General features: G+C 40.0%; 1 protein-coding gene across 9 annotated transcripts in view; it reads right to left on the reverse strand.

Moving 5' to 3' along the window:
• The window catches only part of LOC104603155 (villin-4-like), a 59,559-nt gene extending 48,415 nt beyond the window's left edge, over positions 1-11,144 (reverse strand). For 2 of the 9 annotated variants that reach the window (XM_010267106.3, XM_010267100.3), the window contains exons 1-3: positions 10,481-11,143; positions 6,278-6,399; positions 619-718 (exon numbers count right to left, since the gene is read on the reverse strand). In XM_010267106.3, the coding sequence (XP_010265408.1) occupies positions 619-718; positions 6,278-6,333 (156 nt within the window). In that variant the 5' untranslated portion in view covers positions 6,334-6,399; positions 10,481-11,143. Of the gene's footprint in view, positions 1-618; positions 719-6,277; positions 6,414-8,582; positions 8,647-9,803; positions 9,843-10,238; positions 10,261-10,480 lie in introns of those variants that run through there. The other 7 variants (XM_088894044.1, XM_010267101.3, XM_010267103.3 and 4 more) reach the window with 7 other exon arrangements.
• Positions 11,145-20,060: the final 8,916 nt, after the last annotated feature.

Consider the following 20,060-nt stretch of genomic DNA (forward strand, 5'->3'; position numbering starts at 1 on the left):
GTAGATTACATAGATATTATCGTCACTAGAGAACCAGAAACATAAAGGATTATATCGTATAAATAGGACTTCTGATCAGTATAGAAGCAAAAAAAGTTACATTTTTTTATAGTAAATGAAAAGGAAATCTTCATTAAAATAAAAAGGTTGTAGAAAAGATCAATGTGATGAGGCATCGCCCACTACAACAATACATACAAAAATAAAATATAACCAACTTATCAACCTGACCATCCATTTTCTATATAAGTTAGCCTAAAAACTGGATCCAAAAGATTCTGTATTGTCTCCCTTAAAAGTTAAATCTCCTTTAGATAGGATTTGCATCTTGGGGTATTTATAATTGTTTTCTTCAACACCAAAACCAAATGAATATATAAAGGCTCACAAGAATATCAAGTAATTTAAATGCTTAAAATGAGGCTTTATGGTTTCATTTTTTTTCTTAAAACATGATGCATATATTCAATCACAACATTCCTCATAACCAGAAACTACTAGCATAACTTAATACATGCAACATTGCCTAGAGCCATTCTTTCTAATCCAAGCCTCCATGGACTTGTGAATATGCAACTTGTTAACTTCATACAATTGGATTAAGATATAATTACTAACCTTTAAAATTATATACGAGTCACCTGTGAAAAACTTTCCATACGAGGACTTTGGAACAGGCACAGGATGAAAGTTTTCAATACGCCATATTTCCATGCCACTATATTTTGTCAAGGATTACAAATGCATATGAGCCCGAAACAAAATATCAAAAAACAAATAAGAAGATAAATAGAACTAATGCTGCTACTTTAATTACTAATATTAACAACAACACAAAGAAAAGAATTATAAGAACAAGATTTTTTTGAGTAATCAAAAAATATTTTATAAGGTTATATATTTAGACATACTAAAAAGGCCCAATCCAGATCTTCACAGTATACCACCCTCTACACCCAAAACATCATGATGCAGATTAGGATACACAATAATATGGAGTCATGTATTTATTTCTTTTTTCTTTGTATTTTTTATTCATTCTTTAATAGTACATAAATTTTGACTAACATATATAGTGGACCATTTAGGGATAGAGGTCATCATTTTTGAACCACATAGAGTTGTGGTTTTCTAGTATGCCTCACCAGAATTACATGGTACCAAGCCAACTCTAGGAGGGACCTCCTCCGTTTTTATTTTCTTTTTTTTTTTTTTTTTATAAGCAACACAGAAGTCCATTAGTCCATTCATTCATTAACTTTAAGAAGAAAATATTACAACAAGAAGCTGTGAAAAGCTGCTGTCAAACCCATTACAGGACAGACCCACCCAACTGTATTACAAATGATCCCAGTACATATGTTGTCTTTGAATCCCTTGTTTAGCTAAGCCATCCATCAGAGTATTATCAGATCTCCTAACCCACTTTATTTGAATAGTCGTATCTTTTAATAGCCCATTTGAAGCGCCTGAATTCATTTCTATGCTGCCAAATCACCCCCTCACCTTTACTTAACTACCCCATTACCAGCTTCAAATCACCTTCAAGAACCAACCTCCCAATTCTTTAGCCATTTTTACCCCCAAAAACTGCAGCTTAGAATTATGCTCTTACAGAATCACCTTGCTCAATTGGGCCTGAGTACAAGGCATGTATAATACCACCCTCATCTCTTATCACCCCTCCAATTCCTAAAAGACCTGGATTGCCCACACTACTACCACCAACGTTCAATTTCAACCACCTTCCCATTCGGGGAGACCACACCTCTAGTGGAGATTTTGTTTCCTAGAGGAAGACCTACCTATTGGCCCCCAATTCCTGAAGAAATTTTCCACCTTAAAGTTTGAGAACAGATTCAAAGCCTTCACCTAAAATTCTACTCTCGTTATGATTTCTACCAATGCCTCCTTGCTACTCCCCTCAAAACTTCTTGAGTTTCTTTCTTCTCATGCTGTCCAAATCACTGATGCCTGTGCGCCCCTCTATAGAATCCTGCTTCTCCTATAGTCCTATTTGTACATCTCAACACAGAAGGGCTAAACAACCTTTCCAAGTTGGCAGGACGGTTTCTCCTAAAACCAAAAAGGGAAAAGCACCCTTCTCAAATACAGTGAACAAAGGAACAGAAGATTAAGAGAAAAAAAGTAGTCTCACCATGCAACTTACATAAGAAACACCAGTTAGGGGGAAAAGACCAGTTTGGTCTTTTCTTCTACAGCAGCTCATAAGTATTAATGCTTTCCATGAAGATTTCCTAACAAAAAGCACTGACCTTGGAGGAATAGGGAACACCAAAATTCTTTATAGGGAAGGAAGGAGGGAGGAGTAATGGCAATAAGGGCCTTGAAGATTTACAAGTAAACACCCCAACAGTATTAAGGGCCCAGACTCAATTATCCAAACCCTCATCATCTAGGACTAGAGAATCCAAAAGATGCATCAAACTAGACATAGAGGAGATTTCCAACTCCCTGGAATTTCGAGTGAAACCCAAATTCCAATTCAACCCAGAAGGTGAGAGATGAGAAATAAGAAAATCAGACATAGGCATTTCTTTGAGGTTGGAAAGAACAAACAGAGAGGGAAAAGCATCTTTCAAGGGAGATTCCCCTACCCCAAACACGTTCCCAGGACCTTATTTTCAAACCTGAAGCCAAGTCATACCTCACATGATTAAGAGAATAAGGATACCGTGTATAGCTTTCCAGGGTGTATAGCAAGAGTAGCTCTATGCAGCCAACCAGCATCCCATCCATTGCTTGATAGCCCGTGAATACTAGCCACAACCTATCATTGTCCACAAGAAACCACCACAACCACTTGCTCAAGAGAGCAAAGTATTATATACTCACATTGCCAATTCCTAATCCCCTTTCTTCCTTCCTTTTGATCACCTTTTCCCATCTAACTAAATGGTTTTTTTTCCCTTCCCCTGGATCCCATAAAAAGTCCCTCATTAACTTCTCAATCCTTTTCACAACTGTCTGGGGAATTCTGAAGACTGACAAGAAATAGACTAGAAAGTTAGCTCAAGTGGATTTAAACAAAGTAATCCCCCCCCCCAAAGAGATATAGATCCTTTTCCACCCAACCTACCTCTTCTAAAACCTCTAAACCACTGGGTTCCGAAAACTAACCAATCTAGGGTTGTCAACAAGGGGTAACCTTAAGTATTTTAAAGGCCACTCCCCACTCTCACACCCTAGAGTCTCCACCGTAGTCCTCAACACCCCTTCTTCTAAATCGATACCTGCCACCACAGTTTTATCCCAATTTACACTTAGGTTGGACATTCTCTCAAAAAAGGCTAGCTACCAACTTTAGGTGTATAACCCCTTCACTATTCACCCCATCATAAAAGATCAAAATATCGTCTACAAATTGTAAGTGAGTCACCAAAACTATCTCTCCTTACTGTCCAACCCCTCAAAAGTTACAAAGATTTGGCTCTTGATATCAACCTACTAAGAACCTTAGCCACCAAAGTAAACAGAAAAGGTGAGAGTGCATCACCTTGTCAAATGCCTCGAATCCCCTCAAAGAAATCTACCACTGACCCATTAACAATGACTAAGAAATGACTTGTTTGTAACATCCTTTGATCCACTTGCACCACAACTCTCCAAAACCATAGCTTCTCATGATGTTAATTAGGAACTCCCAGTCCACTAGATCATAGGCTTTCTCCAAGTCCAATTTGATTGTTACTCCCTTTTTCCTTAATCTTTTTTGGGCCTCTACACATTCATTCGCAATTAAAATTTGTTAAACAATCAGCTTATCCTAAATAAAGGCCCCTTGAAACTAGGAGATTAATGAGGGGAGCACCTTTTTTGATCCTTAGAGGCAGAACTTTAACAATTATCTTGTAAATGCTAATCACTAAACTGATTGGCCTGAAATCTTTTGGGTGGAAAGCATCACTTTTCCTTGGCACCCAAGCAATAAATGTCAAGTTCAACCCAGACTGATAATTCCCCTTCTATGAAATTCTCTAAACATTTTGATGAAGTCCACCCTAATTATGTCCCTACAATCCTGATAAAAGGCCATTATAAATCCATTTTCACCAGATCCCATCCAATTCTTCTCAAAACCTCTCTACCCTCTAGTCTTCCCTTTTTTATGAATAAAAATTTGGACCATTTCTCGATTTGTGTGTGTCTTCCCCTTCATTCAGGCCATAAACATTTGTAATTAGACATTTGAACCTATCTGCTAGTTCCAACAGAGCCAAGGTGGTAAACAGCCCTATCTCTTCATCCAAGTTGGTCAACTTAAGTTTGCCCTACATCATGAGAATCCCAGAAACCATTCTTGTAACCCCTTTATAAGACCAATCAAATATGTTAATCCCCTCACCCCCATAGTTCTGGCTAGTGAAGAGCTAATCATATGAAGCTTTGTCTATAGTTTTCAAGGTGTCTCAGCAATTCTAGACAGCAATGAGGTGTCTAATCAACTATTTGCCTAGGCTATAAGAATTTTATAATATAAAGAGCTAACTTTTTGGCTAGTTCCCTTGTTTTATATACCATTCAACATGCATATTAATTTTAATTGAAAAAAATACCAATTCTCCTTATTAAAAACATTAAATTTCCTTTAAAAATGTGGCAAATCATCATATCTGAAAGACAAAAAACTTTTAAATACATTAAATTCACTATTTTAAAAACTAATACTACTAATAATAAGTATTTAGTAGAGCAATTTGATATCAATTAGCAACTAAAGAAGGTTATTAACTTTATATGATAAAAATTCAAGATGGAAAATAAAATAGAAAAAAAAAATGGATGCAGTTGTTGTTTTATTTAATTAAAGAGAGTAGGAAAAAAAAGAAAAGAACCTCTCTATACTTCTATTCTTTTTTTCTCTCCACAAAACCTTTTTTCATCTCTTAAGTTTCAATAGTAAAACATTAAAACAAAAGTATAATGATATATACTATATAATAGGAGAATAACCACATCTGGGCAGCTTCCCTTTATCACCAAACTAACCAAGACCCTATGTCTCCCTGAACCAAGCCCCCCTAACATACCAAAATAAATAATATAGTACAGTTATTATTCCATAGTTTGGAAGTAAAATTTTTGAAGCTGAAATATTTTATTTCCACCCCTTCTATAGTAAAAATACCTTGTTTTTCACACTATATATTTTTATGTAAATGGAAAGAAAACAACATTTCCATCATTAAAAACATGGATCAGATATATTTTTGATTGGTAAACAAAGTTCAAATATTTCAGATGGATAAAATTTTGCACTCATTTTATGTAGAAACAAGTGTGGACTAAACTTTTTTCTTGTGCTACCTTCATATCTATAACCCTTCTTTAAACCGTCCTAAATCTTCCCAACATAAAACCCTAGCTTAATATCCCACCTTTCTTCAACATTTCTTCAGGTTTTTTCATCTTTATAACAGTCCACTAATACTAACCAATTTGTCCAAGATTATCTGATTTATATGCTGCACATGTTAGAAAAATCAGCACTCAACCATACCAAATCCTTAATCAAGAACAAATAATCCAAAAACACCCTAACCATTCAACCAGAAAACTTTAGTCTACAAGCATTCTTTAGTAACCTACATAACAGGCAGCAAAAATCTTAAGATGATTCTCCAAATTCATGTCCTTATTGCCATCAAATTCTTCTCTGAAAGGTTAATGCCAGTATTGAGTTGCAAATTTGCAATTATTCCCAGAAAAGACCTAACTTCTAACTTGAACAATCCCCTGTGTAAAATCATCAAAAGCATCACCAATTTTCACTTTTTTCCACTAACAGAGGCAAGTCATTTGATAAATTGGTTGCCAGTGATAAGATAAAAAGAAAGACATAGCCATGCAAATAGATTCTTTTGAGCTTAATACAATTTAAAACTAAATCCTAAGTTCAGCTTGACTCACTTTATTTTCACTGACCATAACTGCTGGGAAGATGTAATAGTTTCAGTATCAACATCAACATCTTTCCACATGATCACCTGTGTATGCATGTATGAAGTGTGTGCTGTGATATTCACAGAACTTGTTTCTGTTTTTATTATTATTTTTTTTTTTTGCCAATTCACATTTGGGACTCTGTATGTTCAGGGGTAAGGCTGCGCACATCTGTCATCGTGCACTAGGCTGCCCTTTTGTCAATTCACATCACTAACTAGAATATCAAAATGGAAATATGATCACACTAATGAAGTCTATTAAATTGGATAAGAAATCTTTATATTGAAATATTCCACAAGCAAAAGGATACGCCTTTTGTCCAGCTCCCTGAAAAGCAGGATCCAAGTCCCTCATGGAAACAGCCATACCGTTCTATGGGTTTATAAAATTGCTTCACACTACTTTGGACTGCAACTTCCGATCAAAGATATCCTGTAAAACAAACACTATTTGCAAAATGAGCAGAGGGTGGAAACAAGACAGGATAAAAGATGAAAAGAAGGAAAAGCATTGGAAAGTTTCAAGTACCTAAACTTGTAAAATAAACTATACTGTCCAGACACTTTTTTTCAGTAAATCAAATTTATTAATATATACACCATCAAGAGGAAGAGAAAGTACAGAGGAAAAACAAACTACAAAAATAACCCCATCAGCCCACATTGAGTAATTACCCCAAAGCAAAACAAAGTATCAACACCATTTCGGGAAATAGAAAGCATAACAAGGGAGCTGAATGTTGTCCTTAAATGGATGAGAAGAACAGCAAATTGGATGGTGGATGTTTTGGCTAAGCAAGGGAACAGCTAGGCACCAAATGTTTAGGGAAAAATTATAAATTATAAATTTATCTTTGGGGTGGAGAAAGCTCCCACCTTATTGTAATACTTGAACTTGAATTTAATAAAATTTTCTCTTATTGATCAAAAATATATGAAGTATCAACACCAATCCAAGAGAAAATATGACCCAATCTTGACAGTTTGCAATTGCTTGGTGATGAGGTAAGCATTTCTGGGGATTCAGGGTAAGTCAGTTCACCAGTGGTCCAATTTCGAATGCTATTGAAAAATGTAAGCTAAAACAGAGAACAAATCCTGTTTACAAGCAATATTCAGACTGGTAAACTATGAGGTTTCTTTTATAATTAATTTATCTGGCAACTTTATTTATTGGAAATAAAAATTAATAATGAGGTGTGGGAGAAGAATTTGTACACTGTCACCTCCACGAAAAATGAAGAATATCCCCAGCTACCTTCCCTATCAAAGAACCCTTATCCAGTAATTTGAAGGATCTTACCTCAGGGGATTTAACCTCCAAAATACAATTAATTTCTGTTTAAATCTACCCTAGCAACTAGCAAAGGTGTCAGCCATGCCATTTTCTGATCTTGGAACCCATCAAGATGTGGAATTGAGAAATCTGCCAAAGATTTCACCTCCCTGATTGTATATTATGCTGCAAAGGACCTACATTGTTGCTTCTCTGCAACCCTAGTATCACCCTTTGACCTAAAGATTATTAGAGCCAAACGAGAGTCCCTCAGCCCTTCAACAAAGCTAATAATTCAGCCTGAATGGAATCCCCAAGCCCAAAATGGTCCTGAGAACACAATGACAACATCACCTCCGTTATTTCTGAGTACTTCACCAATTCCTAAATTGTCAAGGTTGCCCAAGCTACAGCTATTGAATTCAGCTTCATCACCAGTGAAGGAGTGGGAGTCTAGCTCATGGGGGTAATGGATCAAGAATCAGAAGAAGAAGCAGAATGTTGCCAAAACAATGAGGACTCTCTTTCAACCTTTAGATTAACCAGCAATTCTAACACATTTCTAATCAAGGTTCACAAATAGGGGATAATAAGTCTCATGCAAAGATCAGCAGATATTCATCTAGAAATGAGGATACAGAACATTTGATAGATACTCATTTTAAGGAATAGGCAAATATTAAGTACTCAAATATCATGACTAGAATGAACATAGAACAAGTACAAGCCTATATATTTTCCCATGTCCATACAATTGTTTCCACTTGCAACTTTCCTTTTTTCAGAACTTTTTTGTTCAATTTCTAATCAACAAGTTACAGGATCAAAAGAATTTTATATCATAAAAGATGTGAAACATAACCTCAAGCCCCTCAAAGATCAAAGAGTTGGGAGACCACAGTTGTAAAACCAACAATAGAATGCATATAGATCACATTAAATGCAGGGTACAAAATTCTCAATACAAAGAACCTCTAGTCACTGTTTCTCTTGCTATGTTGTCTGCAACAGAGTTGGCAGTCCTATCGATCAAAAAGGGGAATAGATAGTCTTGGAACCACCTGAATGAGCGCTATTCCCTAGCCACCAAAAGTTTTTCTTCCCTTAGGAAATGACATAGAACCATGCTTATTTTAGCAAAATTCAGTTTTACAATCTCCCATGACAAGTTCCAATGCCTGTTGTGGAGGTTGCCTAGAATGGATAGTCAATATCCCATGTCAACCTTTTTATTAATGAGCTCAGAAAGACACCTTCTGATTCTTAACTCTAATTGTTTTTAGCTCCCCAGATATTGGAGCTATATACAGACAGCAGGTCTGACCCAACAAACTAATTACCTGAGGACCATTTTGCCAAACGCCAAGCTGAAGTTGTCACTACTATTTTTCCAGCCTTCATGCACTGCATTCAGGCAAGAACCTATTATTGTCTTGTAAATTATTCCATTCACAGAATAACCTTAACAGAAGACTGATGCTGACCTACATATTGATTAGAAAATATAAAATGAATCATTATCTGACCTAAGGCTCGGTTTGGGAAGAGTACAAATACAAATATGTACAATGCGAAACAAGGTTTAGAGATATAATATACAAGGCTTTGCACTGTACATATTTGTATTTGTACTCTTCTCAAATGGAACATAAAGCTGCGTTTGGAAACAATGCAAATAAGTGTGAATGAAAATATGTAGAGTGTAAAACGGTTCATATAAATTGCAAAATTGGGTTAGTTTTGCACTGACATATTTACCTTCTTACCAAACAGACTTTTAGCTGTAATGGATGCAAACATGAATTCCAATAAAGCATATGCTTTTTTTTTTACCAAAAGCCCACTTGAATGCAAATTTACTTCTTTTTTGTTGATGTACTTTTACATCTTATTATCAATGTAAATATGCATTGGTCTGTCATTTGTCAATGCATAAATGTAATGTTACCAAACACAGGCAAAAGTGAACCAGAGTGCAAATTCACCCTGAACTGGGATTTACACTCCATTTGCTTGTTTCCAAAAGCAGCCTAAGGAATGATTACTCTTTTCCCTTTTTTAACTCATTATTAACATTTTCAGGTGTACTCCATGTATTTTCTTTTCTATACTAGTATAGGTCCAGGCCTTTTAAATCATATAATCAATACTAGAAGGATTAGAACAAATTCCTGAAAGTAAATACAAAATTTTTTAAGAAAAGGAGAAATGAAATAGTTATGGAAATATGATGAATAGATAGGCAGTTGGGCACATTACAAGGAAGGCAATTAAAATTGAACAGAATAATAACACAACCATTAAAAGGTACAGAGAAGTTACAGTATTTTGGAATGATAAAGTTGATAGCTCAAGACTTCAAGACATAAAAAAGGGAAAAAATAGACAATAGCATTGACAAATAAGGAAGGTATTTCACCGGTGATAATATTGGTCTTAAGAGAGAGAAAGAGAGAGAGAGAGAGAGAGAGAGAAATTTTGTTTGTGAGACAATGGCATGTAAAATATGGGGTTGCATTTGCTATTGTAAGGTGAATTGCATGGGATTAGACTTGACTTACCTGAATATCTAGACAAGAAAAAGAAAATCCAAAATCTGACTGCATAAATAAATAAATAAGAATAATAAGGAAAGATATGCAGAAATCAATACCCAACAAAATCTAGAGAAGTTAACCTATGTCTGCACAAGGATGAAAATCTGAGAAATTAAAACAGGAAAATGAAAGGGTTGATTCAAACTAATTCCGAAAACTCTACGACATTGAACTGAATCCAACAAAATGGTTTGTGCAGGCATCAATTCCAATTTCAAGTCATCACAAACAACCAAAAACAATAGTAATTTAATGCTAAAACCAACAAAGAAAAGTCCCATCTTGCAAACAAAATTAGGATGCCCGGTGGAAATTCAATGAAACCCAAGCAAGCCCGAGACAACCCACGATACTGGATTGAACTCGGACCGTTAATTCAAGTATATATAGAGATACCACCTTCATTTCCTCTCGAAATCTCAATTCCAAAAGAAAAGATCCAATCGAATTAAAACCATCCCAATTCAGACTGCAAAACCATATAAATAATAAAACTATAACGTCTCTAAATCAACATCTCTTCCCATCAAACATCCAAAAAGAAGTTCTCTTCCAACAAAATTAACCAATGCCAACATTGATTCACCAGAAACCCAATAAATTTCAAAACAAAAGAAAAAGTCCATATCTTTCAATCGTACCTGGCTTAAAACTCTGCCCAAGAAAGCGCCGAATCCACTCCGATTGATCACCAAAACCCCTACGGCCAAACCAAATCGATCCCGCAGCAGCAGAAGCAACGAAACGTTTCAGAAAAAAGTTATCAAATTTGGGGAAAGTAAAAGTCGAAGATGCACAGCAAAAACATTCCAGACAGTGAGAGAAGGGGTCGAAGGGAATGATGAGTGCCAGGCGTGCTTATCACTAACGGAAAGCAAAGAAAGATGATCTGTGATGTACTGTAATTCTCAATTTTAAAATTATTTCATTATAAATCTCCCTTTCTTAATTAAACCCAAAAAAAAAATCTGTAAAATTCCCAGAAGCTTTTACTCTACCATTCAACACCTAGGTAAAAGTAAAACAAAAACCAAAAGGTGAAAATTAAACAAAACAAATCCAGGGAAAAGAGTGGTATACGACTTATACGTCTCAGTGTCTCAGAGAAAAAAATCAAAAAGTCTGTCTGCCTGATTATTTAATTATAATTCATTGATCAAAGTTGAAAAAAAAAATGCTTTTGGGGGGCCGTTGTGGTTGTGGTTTTATGCGTGGCTTTCGCTTTCCGTGAGACTAAGACTGGAAGGTCGGTCACCGGCCTTCATCATCATGACCCAAAAAGGTAACGGCAACACCAACTGACGATGAACAGTCCCTATCTGGCTCTCTCCCTTTTTTTCACAAATTTTTTCTCTTTTTTTATTTTTTGAAATTGTCTCCGTTTTCCACAGATAAAGCCGGAAATTGAGCAACGTCCTTGTCGTCCTGATTTTTGGGTCGGAAAATTAAAAAACAAAATAGAAAATTGGAATATTTTATTTATTTTTCTCCTTAATTATCTCATTTATTGTTATTTGAATAATAATGAATTTCCATTTTTACCCTTCTCCCTAGGGTTATTACTTGTTTTTGAATGTGTGCGTTGTGCATATGGACGTAAGAAGATTCAGTTGCTTTAAGGCACATGGCCAGCGAATGAGAGGTGGGTAACACTACAGAATGAAACGAGAGCAATGATAATGCGTGAACGTTCACACTGAGCCAACCGTGTACACCCTACGTGTCTAATCTTCATTGGACCAAGATCTTGCAAAGCAAACGCGTAGGGTCCAGGTAAAAAGTTGCTGACGTGTTCATTCTCCTTTAGGCTGAGTTGGATAACATGCCAGTCGCACTTTGAGAATATCCCCCGTATTTACATATTGTCATTTATTCGAGATATTCCCAATGCACCGCTGCAACATGCAAAGTGTTAGGTTCTGTGAGAGGAGTAACTCCGAATTCAAGGCGTGGGCCCGAGGATATACGTGGGGAGCATAATTGGGTTTTGATTCGATGGCAGGTCCCACACATGTGAGTCATCTTACTGTGTTGCCAGATTGGAATCTAGCTTCCAACATGGACCCCAGCTCATATCTTTTCACTGGGCAACGGGATCCTTCATTGTCGTCTATCAGTTGATCCGTGAGGCGCCCTTCGTGCCGTTGGATGTGGCTCAGACAATGTTGTTTCAGGTGGTCCCACTGAATTTTGGGCGTTCTTGCGAATTTAATATTTTTTGTTTTGGGGGAGAGATCAAAATTAGAAATTAATTAAAAAAAAGGAATAGAAAAGACAAGTCCTTGAGTTCTATGATAATGACAAAGAAGTCCTCTCAGTTACTCAGTCCAATTGTGGGGTGTCGGGGTCCCGTGCCAGGGATGGTGGGGACGGGAGAATATAATTGGGGTTTTTCTATAGAGAAATACAAGAATGGGGACTACTAAGGTGTCAGGCAGAAGCCGAGGAGAAAACATTATTATAATGAATTGCTGACTGACAGGTGTCGTTTCCGAGGTGTCGATGACCGAAAGGCAGAACACGAGGTCCGACATCGTGGCCAAGTGAGACCGGTTGCTGCGTCTCGAAACTTTACTGAATGCTGATGCCAGCTAAGCCTTTGCTTTTTGCTTACCTCAAATGGGTTGCTGGCTATTTACGGTTTTGCCACTAGAAGTGGTAGCCGTAGCGCTACTGATTAGGGTTTACGCTCTCGAGAATCGGGAAGAATGATTCTTTCGTCCCGGAATTATACTTGTTTGAGCTTCGAAAAGAGACACGCTACAGCGAGGCCGTCCTCAATGTAGGAGATTTTTCTTGTTTTTTGGCAGAGGTTAAAATATAGAAAGGGTTTAACAATTATTTTTCTTTAACCCTAAATCCCATAAAGCCTCCCCAAACTAGTACAAGCTGGATTAGACCCCAGGTCTTTACTTACCAACCAACCCGTTGACATTTTGGCATAGGATGTTAAAATTAAATTAATAAAAATATTTAATTATAATTTATTGTTGTTTGTACAATAGAAAACAAAACTTAAAAAGAAAAAAATTGAATATTTAAAAAACCCTTAGTACAAATATTGATATAAATAATTTACTTTTCAAAAACTTATGAATAATTTTCTGAGTTGATATGAATTTTGAAAATATTTTCAAAATTTATTGATATGAATAATTTAATTTTCGAAAATTATGAATTTATGAATAACTAATTAATGAAAATATAAACGTTTCAGTAATTTAATTTTTTTGAATTAACTTTCAGTAATTTAAATTATCAAAAACATGAAAATTACTTTATGGAAATCAATAAATTAAAATTTCCCAATAAATACAAAAAACCAATGTAAATTATGATAATTATAGAAATTATTAATATTTCCCAAATATAAATTATCAATATTAAAATTCCCCTATAATTTTTTATTTAATAATTTCCAAAAACCATTGTAAATTACTAATAATTAATTATGGAATTTATTAAAAGTTTCCAATTTAATAATTCTCAAAAAAATATTAAATTTTCTAAATAACTATGCAAATTATAAATATAGTTAAAATTTCCCAATAATTTTTCAATTTAATATTTAATAATTGCCAAAAACCATGTAAATGAGAATATCAGTAAATGATTTTTTATGAAGGGTGATTTAGCCCGACCTAGTAATAGGGGGACACGTGGACACGACCTGACTAATAGATGATAACTCAGCCTGACATACCAAGACCGCAACAGATCGAACTTGGATAATCAAACCACCTCGGCATGGGTCACCTCGGGACGAGGTCACCATGGTGCAAGGTCGCATCAGGACCACCTCGGTCCCAAGGCACTTCAGGGTTCACTCCAGTTCGGGACTGAAGAGCATCAGTTCGGGGTTCCTCCTACGTCAAGTAGCCACCTTGGTTGAGGGGGGACCCCGCCACCAGAAACAGGAACGTGTATTGTCACTTTTACAAAGATTACGGTCATATATCGAAAATTGTAGAAACCTCCGCAACGAGATCGAAGAGCTCATCCGTCAGGGATACCTAAAAAAATTCATACAAAAAGAAAATAAGAACAAAGCAGATCGGCAGGAGGAGCAAAGAAGAAATGCTCCCAAGTCCAGTAGTAGGCAAAATGAGCAGTTGCAGAGACAGTTACCAGAAGAAAGGCTGATCCGCGGAGTAATCAACATGATTATTGGTGGGTCCATCATCGTGGGTTGCACCTCAGCAGCGAGTAAAGTTTCAATCCGTGAACTAGAGAATGAAGAGCAGAATCCACCGAAGTGACCCAGGCTCGAAGATCCCATTTACTTCACAGAAGATGATGCTCGCAGGATCCAATACCCCCACGACAATGCACTGGTAATAAAGCTGAGGATAAATGACATTGAAATCAAACGCGTCTTAGTGGATTCGGGCAGTTTGGCCGATATTCTGTTCAAGGATGCCTACAACAAGCTCCAACTCCAAGAAAGCGATCTCAAGTCAACAGATACTCCCCTGTTAGGTTTCAGCGGCAAAGAGGCCAGACCTCTAGGGCGAGTCTCAGTACCTGTAGAGTCGGCACATGGCCCAACATTGCAAGGTTCGAGCACACATTCCTAGTGGTCGCAACTCCCTCCCCGTACAACTCCATAGTAGGTCGGCCTATTACCCACACACTACGCGCGGTAGTGTCCACCTACTACTTGGCCATGAAGTTCCCGACGGACTATGGAGTAGGGGTTGTGTGAGGCGACCAGCTCGAGTCTTGCAAGTGCTACATTGCCACCCTTAAGGGAAAAGCCAAGCTAGTGGCTGACATCAAACTCGAGCGACCTATGGAATACAACAAAGAGTGAGCTACACCAACGGAAGAGACGATCCATATCCCGGTCTCAATGGATGATCCAGCTAAGACTCTCCAGATCGGTGCTTCGATCGAGGAACCGCTCCGGTCTCAACTGGTAAGTTTTTTAATTAAAAATTTAGGTGTATTTGCTTGGTCCGCGACAGAAGTGCCCGGCATAGATTCCAGAATCTTAACTAACAAGTTAAACACTGATCCCATAGTCAGGCCTGTTAGACAGAAAAAACGCAACCTCACCCCGGAGCGCTGGAGGATAGTCGACGAAGAGGTCGGGAAGCTCCTTGCAGCCGATTTCTTTAGGGAGGTCCATTACCCGAGTTGGGTAGCTAACCCAGTCCTGGTAAAAAATGCCAACAGTAAATGGCGCATGTGTGTCGATTATACCGACTTGAATCGAGCTTGCCCAAATGACTGTTTCCCGCTGCCCAAGGTCGACCGTCTAGTGGACGCAACCTCAAGGTATGAGTTGCTAAACTTTCTGGATGCGTACTCGGGATACAACCAAATCAGGATGGACCCTGCCAACGAGGAAAAAATAACCTTTATAACCGAGCTTGGACTGTACTGTTACAAGGTTATGCCCTTCAGACTAAAAAATGCCTGGGCGACCTTCCAAAGACTTGTAAATAGAATTTTTGAGCCGTTGATTGGCAACAAGGTTGAATGCTATGTAGATGATATGGTCGTTAAGACCCAGTTTTCAAAATTTTTAATGAATGATTTGCAAAGTGTCTTTGAAATTTTGCATAGGTATAACATAAAACTAAATCCTAACAAGTGTGTCTTCAGTGTCACCTCGGGTAAATTCCTGGGCTACATAGTCAACTGACGTGGCATCGAAGCTAACCCCGAGAAAATAAAGGCCATCCTGGATATGAGGCCACCTTGCAAATTGAAGGAGGTTCAGAGGATGGACGGTCGTACAGCCGCTTTGACCCGCTTCATGTCTAAATTGGCAGATCGCTGTCTGCCTTTCTTTAAGGCTATTAAGAAAAGTAAAGACTTCGAGTGGACCACAGAGTGACAGCTCACCTTTGACGAGCTGAAAAAATATCTAGTTAGTATCCCGATTTTGACCCAACCCGAGGAAGGGAATATTTTAAAGTTGTACCTCTCCGCGAGTGATGAGGTAGTCAGCTTGGTACTGATAAAGAAAGTAGATCGGGTCTAACGACCCATCTACTATGTTAGTAAAATTTTGCAGGATGCTGAAACGAGGTATCCAGAGATCGAGAAACTGGCATACGAGTTGGTTATAGCAGCTCGGAAGCTTCGTCCATACTTCCAAGCCCACATCGTCATCGTCCTCTGAGGCAAATCCTACTCAAGCCCGAGGTGTCTGGCAGACTGACGAAATGGGCCATCGAATTCAGTGAGTACGACATCCGGTACGAACCTCAGACGGTGATTAAGGCCCAAGCCTTGGTCGATTTCGTGGCAGAATGCACGTTCAGCACCGTGACCCTTGAACTAGCTTAGCTTGGGCACGCGGAGGAAGCTTCAACCAGTGTGGCACCAATCCTGGTTCGACCAAGCCCGACCTAGGACGAGGAGCCCTGAATCCTCCACGTCGACGGCTCGTCCAATCAACAAGGAAGCAGAGCGGGCATAATTCTATACGGACCAAGCGGGGTGAAACTGGAATACGTGCTCCGATTCGGGTTCGCATCGTCTAACAACGAAACAAAGTACGAAGCGTTAGTAGTCGGGCTCACCTTAGCAAAGGAGGTGAAAGTCAAACATCTCATCATCTGCAGTGACTCCCAGCTCGTGGTCAACCAGGTCAGCGGCGACTTCCAATCTTATTTTATCAGGCAGATCCCAAGATCTGAGAACACTGAGGTCGAGCCGAGCTGGATTGACCCACTCGCGAGCTATCTGCTTCACGAGACTCCCCTACGGATCGCAATGCGGCCCGAAGGGTAGAGCGTCATTATAGACGGACAATTGTACCAGAGATCTTTCACGCTCCCCTACTTACGCTGCTTGCGACCTTCAGAGGCCGAGCTTGTTCTCCACGATACTCATTAAGGCTTGTGTGGTGGACACTTGGGGGGCAGGGCTCTCGTCAAGAAAGTGTTGCGATAGGGGTACTATTGCCCCACAATGAAGTCAGACGCACTCGAGCTCGTCAAGAAGTGCGATAAATTTCAATGACATGCCAACATCCACCACCGACCTGCTGCCGATCTCAAATATCTCACCAGCCCATGGCCCTTTGCATAGTGGGGAATCAACATTCTTGGCCCATTCCCACCAGCGACAGGACAAAGGAGATTCCTGGTGGTAGTAGTGGATTACTTCACGAAGTGGGTGGAAGTGGAACCCCTAACGACGATCACAGCCCGCAACATACAAAATTTATTTTGGAGAAATATAGTATGTCGCTTCGAGCTACCTCGGGTACTCATCTCCGACAACGGAAAGCAGTTCGAGGACATCAAGTTCCATAATTGGTGTGCCGAGATGGAAATACAACAAAACTTCACCTTGGTGGCACACCCTCAGGCAAACGGGCAAGCGAAAGTCACAAACAGAGCCATACTCCGTGGACCGAAAGCTCGCTTAGCTAGAGCCAAAGGACTATGGGTAGACGAACTGCCCAGTGTATTATGGGCCTATCGGACTACCGTCAAGACCACCATGGGTGAGACCCCCTTCAACCTCACCTACGACACGGAAGCGGTGAACCCAGTAGAGATCGTGGTGCCAACACTACGCTTGGAGGCCTACAACGAGGAAACAAACGACGATGAGCTCCGTACCAACCTCGACTTGGTGGAAGAAGTACGGGACCTGACATACATTCGGACTGCAGCCTACCAGCAGAGAGTGGCTCGGTACTATAACGCCTGGGTCAAGAAACGACATTTCCGTGTCAACGACCTGGTCCTTCGGAAAGTTATGGTACCTAAGCCCGGCGTCGGTAAGCTCGGACCGAATTGGGAAGGTCCGTACCGAGTAAGGCGGGTACTCGAGGAAGGTATGTACGAGCTCGAAACCTTAGAAGGAAAACAGGTACCTCGAGCGTAGAACATCGGCAACCTAAGGCGATACTACCTGTGATCACCGAATTGGAGAGAGGACTGCGAGTCACTCACAGAAGTCCAAGGGCCATGATGTTGAGCTGACACAAGACCTCGGCACCATGACAAGTCCCAGTTGCCTCCTCGGCATGGGCAGACAAGTCACAGTCGCCTCCTCGGCATGGGCAAATAAGTCCTAGTCACCTTCTCGGCATGGGCAAATCACTCCCCACGCCTAAGGCATAGACAGTTTGGGTATAAACCTTATGATGTCTAGCCCAGTTCGACGTATAATAATAGGTTGAACCCGCTAGCTCTAAGGGACAATCGACATTTGAGTAGCTCGTGCATAGATGGGTTGTGTATATACCCTACAATGTCCGCGCACCTTGGCGTACATCATGCGAAGTTACCCCTACTAGTAGTCCAACTCAGTAGCTCGATAGTTTGGGATAACCAACACTTAGAAAAATTTTTAGATATTCCAACTTCTGTTTGGTTTAGTTTGTCAGTTTGGAAATTGCTCACACTTGGAAAATTTTGCACAAAAAGTCAAAATGTTCTCATTTCATTTCATGTAAAGATGTCGAGTACGAAGGAAAAGAAAAAGCAAAAACTTTCATTATAGTCCAAGCTCAGAGACTCGGGGTGTACATCAAAACGGTCTAAGGAGAAAGACAAGGATCACGCAGTCGAACTGCTAGGTAGGTCGGTCTCCATATGTTCCACCTCCACGTCCTCCTGACCTGATGGGCCCGCCTCAAGGACTTCATCGTTGCTTTCTTCTTCGGAAGAACCAGGCTCTTCATTCGCCGCTTTTGCCACTTCCGGGGTAAGATTTGACATAGAAACGACTCCGAGGTCCAGCTCGGGGAACTTCTGCCGCATCAAATACTTACACAATTTGAAGCCGGAACGATACGAGCTCGATCCATCTTCGACCTAGAGGTTGTGGAACTCCGGAGACTCCTTGAAGCTCTCGATGGCATGCTTCTTCTCTTCAGCCCACGCCTCTTGTATGGTGGTTTCAAAGATCTCGGTGCACTCTCAAATCATTGCTTCAAGGTTCTCGTTTTCCCGTTGAAGCTTCCCCTTCTCCTCGGTTAGCGCCAAGATCAGCTCCTGTTGGCTCCGAGCTCCCTTCTTGGCCCAATGAATCTCGCCCCGAGCTATGTCCAGCTCATGGTAAAGTTTCTGTGCCTTTTATTCGGCTTCTCGAGCTTGCTTCAGGCGGACCTCGGACTAGTAGACCAATGAATGAATGGCAAAGTTCACCTAGTAAAGGAAATAGAGGTAAGTACATTTAAAAGACTGACGAGGAAATGAAATGTAAAGTAAGGTACTTACCACCATGCAGTAGCTGGCAGCCCGACCTCCGAGTTGACTCGTAGGCATGTCGGCCCACTCCACGACCTCAGTAGGAAAAACGACATCCTTGCTCTTGAGCAGACCGAGCCGAGGGGTCATTATACTTTCCTTTGGGAGCTGAGGCTCGGGTGCCGAAGTGCTCTCTGGTTCATGAGTCAGAACGCTTTCCTCCTGGTCTTCGTCTAGGTCCACAATGGGAGGCCGAGGGTGGGCCTCCTCCTCCTCCGAGAGCTCAGCGAAGATCGGCTCCGGCGTGATGACCTCAGATGGAATAGGGGCAGAAGGACCAGCCTCCCGGCGAGACTTCTTCAAAGCCTTCCTCTTCTTCCCTCCTCTCTGGAAGCTCTTCAGAAGGTTCTCAGCATCGACCTCCAGCATGGCTGCTGCAAGAAGAAAAGAAAAGGTTAGTCACGAACTAAGGAAAACTTAATGTAAGTACGTACCGAGGTGAAGACCTACCAGGAGGGCTCAGTCTAGCTCGCACAAGCTTCTCCTCGGCCAAGAAATTTTTCATCTCCAGGCCGAGGTCCCTCCAAGAGTTAACAACTGCCCTAGTCTCCACGTCTAAGCTCACCCCGGGATCATTGATAGCCACCCTCCAGTGAGTCGGGAAAGGCCATCTCTTAGGATTCCGAACAAAAAAGTACCTTCTCTTCCAGGCCGGCACTTTGTTCGGGCTACCGAGCAGGATTTTAAACCCGGGCCGATGAGAGATATAGTAACTTTTTCGGACGTCCCCGCGTAGACAAGCGGAATTCTTTTTAATTGAATAGATCGAGCTAAAAACGTCTAAAGACAGAGGTCGGTTGTATGCGTGGATCAAAGAGATGGTACCTACTATAGTCCGGATTGAGTTCAGGTGAAGTTGGTCGATAGTGATGTTAAAAAACTTGACTATTTCTATAATGAAGGGATGGAGCGAGAAGCGCAGCCCAACTACGAGCTTCTCTTCGAAAACTGCGAGTTCATGGTGATCGTGAGCCCAAGGGTACTGACCTAGGGGAAC

The sequence above is a fragment of the Nelumbo nucifera genome, chromosome 8 (genome assembly GCF_055504915.1).
Source record: "Nelumbo nucifera cultivar China Antique chromosome 8, China Antique-T2T, whole genome shotgun sequence".
Lineage (NCBI taxonomy): Eukaryota > Viridiplantae > Streptophyta > Magnoliopsida > Proteales > Nelumbonaceae > Nelumbo > Nelumbo nucifera.